Genomic DNA, 6,990 nt, shown 5'->3' on the forward strand with positions numbered 1-6,990 from the left:
CAACCCACACCACTTGTATCAATTCAGGTGGGGGGAAAGTTGGGGTTAAAATGATCACTTTAAAGCACATGGGGGCTGTACCGAAAACTTCTGTTTTGAGAAAGTCGAAGTTAAACTTTTTGGACCCTTGTTCAAATTCTTTAAAAGACAAGTGGATTTTTCTCTATAACCAAACAAATATACACACTTACGGATAGGGTTCAATGAAATTGTGACAAACTGGGCAGCCAGCCACCCCCCACCCCCCAGTAACTGTACATGCTACCATAGCACTCTCAATTACATACTACACACTAAAATCTATGTTGATGCTGACTTTGTCGACAGACCTGTGTCATGATTCATGAAGGAGATAGGGCAGACACTATTTGGAGATGTCTCCGGCGAGCACCCAGGAACTATTGGGAGACGCACTTTGGGGGGTCAAACTGCATATTATTTGCTGCAGACCACACACAAAGCCACTAAAACATTCGCATATAAATTCTTTTCAAGACAATTTCAAACTCAACTGCAAATTATCAATTTATGGGTTAAAACAGACTTTTTTTTACTTGGTCTAGAGGCACAAAGCATTTTCATTGGTCTACTTCCGTTGGAGCCGTCTCCGAATAGACAGTGCGAGGAGACAGCGCAGAGAATGATGACGTCAGCAGGGCCCAGTTTTATCCAGCGTCACGCCACTGGCAGCGATACAGTTCGCTTTTTCCAGATCGCAGCTGGGGATGGAAGGGGTAATAAATAAATGATCACTGTTCTTCTAGCTGTTGTAGTTGAGAGTATTATGTAGGAAATATTATGATAGCTGTATGCTATTTACATGCAGAGCCCAGCGCCATCCCTGTAAAGTTTATGGAGAGTTCAACAGCTTTCCTTCTTAACTTGTGTGTCTTCTTTTCTTTTCAGCCCGGAAAATTTGACAGAAAAACCGAACTCTCTATGAAAAGATTGCAGCAAAAATTAGAAAAGCATAAAATAAATAGAGGTCGTTATATTGGTTTTAAGCAAATCTTTTAAAGAGAGGCTCAATATGGTTCTTCCTGTTCATGATAACATTCCGTTCTCAACCTATCAGCCAGACACAATGTACAGCTAAACTCACATGACGGAGTCAATGTCTCAACAATTTTCCAAGTTCTGAAAACAAAATGTGAAGAGTGCTGACAAAATGAGTTACTTCTCGGCTTCAACTTATGGAAATTGATACATCAACTTGATAAATGAAGTTTGTGCAATTTGTGGGCATGGAATAGTAAAAGACACAGTAAACTTGAACAAAATGGCATCAATTGAAAATCTATAAATCTGACCCCATGGCAGTGTCAATTTTCAGCCGATATCTCCATTCTTTGATCGTGAGAAGTAACTCATAGTATCAGCACATCTCACAAATTATATTGCTGGCTGCTCCAGTTTTCAATTCTGAAATCCGTGGCACTTTGGTTAGGGCATAACTATAACATGCTGACAAGCCCAAAGTATTTAATACCCATCCATCAGAGCTAGGTTTGGCCTAGAAGGGCCAGGCATATAAATCCCTCTTCTTGTCTTAAACTTTTTTGTGGGTGATGAAGTTATGCTTGTAGTTTGAAATATTTCTTTGCATGCAGAAAATGCTATCATAAACACATATAAAAGATAAACTTATGATAGGCTTATGATAGGCTTAAGATAGGCCTAAGATAGGCTTATGATAGGCGTATGGTAGACTTATGAAAGATGTGTAAGAGTTAAACGTTGTGAATGACATCGGTGAGTGTGTAAAGGAAAGCAAAAATTAATGACATCAACAATGCAATCCACCAAAATCACCCACAGAGGGCGATTCACCCACGAAGGACAACAACAAGCCAAGTACTACCAACTCACCCACAAGTACAACTCACCCACAAAGGACATCAAGACAATCCATCAACTCACCCACAAAGAACAAAAAGACAATACAATCAACTCACCCACAAAGGACATCAAGACAATCCATCAACTCACCCACAAAGAACAACAGCAACAAGAAAACTCAAACACAAAGGACAACAAGACCGTCCAATCAACTCATCCACTAAGACAATAACAACAAGACAATACAACAACAACAAAACAACTCACCCACAAAAAACAGCAACAAGAAAACTCACCCATAAAGGGCAACAAGACAATCCATCAACTCACCCCAACAACTCACTCAAAAAGGCAATAAGACAACTCACCCACTGTCATACGTGACCCCATCAGAGCCGCAGACCTGGGGCTGGTTGTCTGGACAAGGTGTGTTGAGAATTCCCTGACAGATCAGCTCAAACACGCTGATGGTCGTGGTGGTCACTGGAGGGGGCGTGGGACATACTCCCAGCAAGGCCAGCTGGAGATCTTTGTTAGAGCACTTGGCTTGTTGGTAGCGACAGCTGGAACAAACACACACATTAATTTTAGTCAGCACGCCGTACAAACAATTATTTGGTCGTGTTTAAGCAAAGGGGGCTATCTCGAAAAATGCTGCTTTTAGAAAATCGAAAGTAAAGTTTTGCCCCCTTGTTCAGTTTATTTAAAAGACAAGGAGAGTTTTCTTTATAATCAAATATACACACCAATGAAACCAAACTTCTCGTATAGGTAGGGCAAAACCCAATTTTGGTGTAGGTCAAGATATCTGGAAAGCTCCGAAATGTGGCTTAGCCCGCTTGTCCTTAAAAGCGATTATTTCTTTTCGTTATTCACGAAATGCGTACACGTAGGTAATGGTAGTGAAAACTGTCTTGTGAAAAAAGATAATTTCATCTTCTTGACATCTCAAAACACTAACACCACCACCACCACCTACAACAACTACCAGAACAACAACAACAACAATACCACCACTATCACCACTAGCAACAACAATAACAACAACATCTATAAACGAGGACGCCACCACCACCACCACCACCATCTCCACCAACAACAACAACCACCACCACCACCACCAACAACAACAACCACCACCACCACCACCACCTCCACCAACAACAACAACAACAACCACCAACTCACAAGTTGTCGTAGGTCTTGTTGTCGTTGGCACACACCGGAGAACTGACCACTGGGCAGCTGTAGGAGAGGAGGTCCCTGCAGAACGAATCTCCCACAGCGTCGCTCTCTAAACAACTGCCCTCGTACTTAATGTGGACGTCCGGACGTTGACAGTGCACCTTGGCGAAGTCACAGCTGGGGGGAGGACAGAGAGAGAACATATTAAGCGAGGCAGCGTGGTGGAATCAGGCTCTATTCAAAATAATCAAAGTGAAGAAACGTGCCTTTTTCCTCAGGTTTGTGAATTTGATCATTTTTTTGTTTTTTTGGCTCAACACCTTTCCTGCCTATTAAAGACCTCATTTCTGTGTGGATTTCTCTCTGAAAAACGTTGATTAAAGGCACAGAAATGTACATTTTCAGTTACCACGGACCCTTAACTTAAGGAAATAACTAATCTTTGGCAACCATTTTCTCATTAATGTTACCTCTGAAACGAGGTGACCCACCTCCTTCATTCGCAAATAACTCGACTTGTATTCAACATAAATGGATATTTTTTTCATCCAATTAAAGACAAGTGCTTAAAGTTAAAGGTGATACCAATAACTCCACATGCACAAAAATTGACGAGAGCCTGATTCCACCACGCTGCCTCACATATGTGTCACGACGCTGAGGAATCAGTCACTCATAAATTTTTTGGCATGTGAAGTTATGGTATCAAATGAAAGCCTATTTATTCGCTTTGCTTCCAATGAAATAACTATCCGTGTATCTTGAATAGAGCCAAAGATATCTGCGATTGAAGCAAATGAGGTCTCCTGGTTTCAGTGTTGAAATGTATGAGAAAATGGCTGCCAAAGTTTGGTAACTCCAATAGCTTAACAGTCTTTGAAAACGGAAAAAATGAAATATTTTGTGCCTTTAATCAATGTTTTAAAAATATTTTAATGACATCTCGCCTCTCCTTCTAAAGTCAAATTAACCGAAGAAAACAATCACTCCTTCCACCGGAAGAGGTTTTTTTGTCAGCGTAACCATTTAAAAAAGCGTTTTTCCGAAATTTGAATTCTTATTTATTCAAAAACTTGTTAGTTTCACTCTGATTTTTTTTTCACACAAGTAGAGTAACTCTGTTCGAAAAGGATGTGCATTTACGAAGAGGGCGCCACCAAATTTTGAGGACACTTTTTTTAATTGGCTCAAAATGGGAAGTGGGCCATCTTGTTATGTATCATCATTGACTTTATTCCCAAAGGAGGAACATTTCTCGTTCAAGCATAGTAGAATTGCAAATGGGCTGACTCATGTCCTGCTCATAACTGTGCCTGATCTACAACAGGGAACTGCTGCTTTTTCTTCCCTAATCCTTACTATTGGCATTTTCCTCTACTTCTTTAGTATGTTTGTCACTCTCTTGTGACCCGCTATTTCCGGGGTGCCTTGACAGTCGAAGCAGACTTTGTGCTGTTGAAGCTAGAGATGTGACGCTGCAGTCTAAGTCTGATTCCCTGTAAAGACTTCTCTGTTGACACCCACCCCTTGGCGCTCATATGACCTTATGCAGTTGTGAGCGCAGTAAAACCCTCTACTATATTTTAAAAAATTGACTTTACTTACCCAGAAGGGTAGGTCACTCCATTCGTGGCGCAAATGTTCCTCGGAGTGTCCAAACTGCAGTCTAAAGTAGCAACAACGTTCTTACATAGCGTGTCTGTGGACGTTTGGCTCTGGGTACCTGGGGAAAGAGTTTTTGTTGTCGGATGACATAGTGGAGACACATCATTGATCGCTTTTAAGCACAAGGGGGATGTCCTGAAAACTGCTGTTTTGAGAAAACCGAAGGTAAAGTTTTTTGGACTCTTCTTCAGTTTCTTTAACAGACATGGAGAGTTTTCTCCAAAACCAAACAAATATACACGCCAATAAAACCAAACCTCTCCTATAGAAAGGTAATGCCCACTTTTGGTGTAAGTAAAGATTTCTGGAAACCCCCGAAATCTGGGTTAGTCCGCTTGTCCTTAAAAGCGACCATATAATTTACCTCTAACTAACTAGGTGCTCAATGACTGGGTCTTACCAAACGTGGGCATGGAATAGCTGACTATATCTCTTTACAATGAAGTTTTTCTTTTTAAAATGGTATTCTACTCAGTCGTTACGAGGGTGAATAAAAAAGTATGAAGTATCTCAGAAAACCATATTATATGAAGTGTGTTAACGAAATGAATTACTTCTCACAATTCTAAAAAAGGAGATATCGGCCGAACATCGAGACTAGGGTCACAATTATAGATTTTTAAATGATGCCTGTTTTTTCAAGTCTACAGTGCCTTGAATAATTTCATACTTATAAAATTGTATAAATTTCGTCTATAAAGTTGATGTATTAATTTCCATACGGCTAAAATCCGAGAAGTAACTCATTTTGTCAGCATACCTCACATCTACGTCTAACTAACTAGGTGCTCGATGATTGGGTCTTACCGAACATGTGCATGAAATAACTGACTATATCTCTTTACAATAAAGTTGTTTTTTTAAAAATGGGAGTTGTACTCAGTCATTAAGATGGTGAATCAAAAAGTAATATGTGAAGCGTGCTGACAAAATGAGTTACTTTTACAATTTGTAAGAATGAAATAATAAAAGCAATGTTATAGTTTAATAACATAGTATCGATAAAAAACTACAAATTTGACCCTAATGTCGATTTTTTGGCCAATTTATCGATTTATGGATTGCAAAAAATAACTCATTTTGTCACCACGCCCCACATATGTTTTGAAGTATCTCAGAAAACCAAATAATATTAGTCTTGAGCAGACCAACCACTCCCATATTTTTTCCACACAGCTTATTGACGGTCGTGAGTGTTTATTTTAGCTTTTTGACCCGTTCTTATACTCTTTGTTTTGCGGACTGGCAACATGGAGACATCATTCCGAGTATGTAGTATTTTTCTTCCCAGTTTGCCATGAGATTTCTAATAGATATAGGAATTATTTTTGCTTTAAAGACTATAGTGCATCAACTTTTCTTCCTATGATAAAATACAGAATGAGGTGTCTTTTGTCAGTTGTAACTCATAATATGATTTCAATGTACTCTTTTATGACCACAGTAGTAAGAGCAACAAAATAATTGACGTACTTGTCAGTTTGGTGAACTTTTGAACTATTCAATTGTAACAGATCATGAAGTTAATTTTTTACCAATTTCCATTCAACTGTACATTGGTTAATTTAGGGGTTTTTTTTTTCTCTCAGTCCACGTGCAGGCAGAGACAAACACGTGCTAAGAACCCCCCTCTGTCGACCCTGATTCTCTACTTGTTCCACCCTAAAAAAATGCAAACAGTGCTGTCAGTGGCTAAGTGTCTATATGTGAGGCAGCGTGGTGGTAGCAGGCTCTCGTCAGTTTTTGGGCATGTAGAGTTATTGGTATCATCTTAAAGTTTGTTCACTTGTCTTTATTTGGATGAAAAAAGTATCCATTTATCTTGAATGCAAATTGAGATAGTTGTGAATGAAGAAGGTGTGGGTCACCTGTCTTCAGAGGTAAAATTAGTGAGAAATGGCCGCCAAAGATTAGTTATTTCCTTTTAGTTAAGGGTCCGTGGTAACTGAAAATGTACAATTTTTGTGCCTTTAATCAACGTTTTTCAGAAAAATCCACACAGAAATGAGTTCTTTAATGAGCATGAAAGGTGTTAAGCCAAAAAACAAAAATTTGATAAAAATTCACAAACCCGCGGAAAAATGCAAGTTTCTTCACTTTGATTATTTTGACCAGAGCCTGATTCCACCACGCTGCCTCACACATAATCAAATAATCACTGCTTGCCTTCCTAATTTTAAAACATTGTCGCAGTTAAATTCACCCATTGACGTAAATCTCATAAATTAAAAGTAAAAAAACGTTCATAATAATCACCTATAAACAATAGACTATGCCTAACCTTCAAAACCGTTTCATTGC

The 6,990-nt window shown here is 39.2% G+C and overlaps 1 protein-coding gene across 1 annotated transcript in view; it reads right to left on the bottom strand.

Annotated features, from left to right (window-relative positions):
- Positions 1-524: 524 nt before the first annotated feature.
- LOC101845945 (agrin) overlaps positions 525-6,990 on the bottom strand; it is a 7,666-nt gene continuing 1,200 nt past the window's right edge. Inside the window, exons 2-5 of the mRNA XM_005105044.3 lie at positions 4,630-4,747; positions 3,028-3,201; positions 2,208-2,402; positions 525-719 (exon numbers count right to left, since the gene is read on the bottom strand). Coding sequence (XP_005105101.2) covers positions 650-719; positions 2,208-2,402; positions 3,028-3,201; positions 4,630-4,747 — 557 coding nt within the window. The 3' untranslated portion in view covers positions 525-649. The remainder of the gene's footprint in view (positions 720-2,207; positions 2,403-3,027; positions 3,202-4,629; positions 4,748-6,990) is intronic.

This window comes from Aplysia californica, unplaced genomic scaffold (assembly GCF_000002075.1).
Source record: "Aplysia californica isolate F4 #8 unplaced genomic scaffold, AplCal3.0 scaffold00449, whole genome shotgun sequence".
Taxonomy (NCBI): domain Eukaryota; kingdom Metazoa; phylum Mollusca; class Gastropoda; order Aplysiida; family Aplysiidae; genus Aplysia; species Aplysia californica.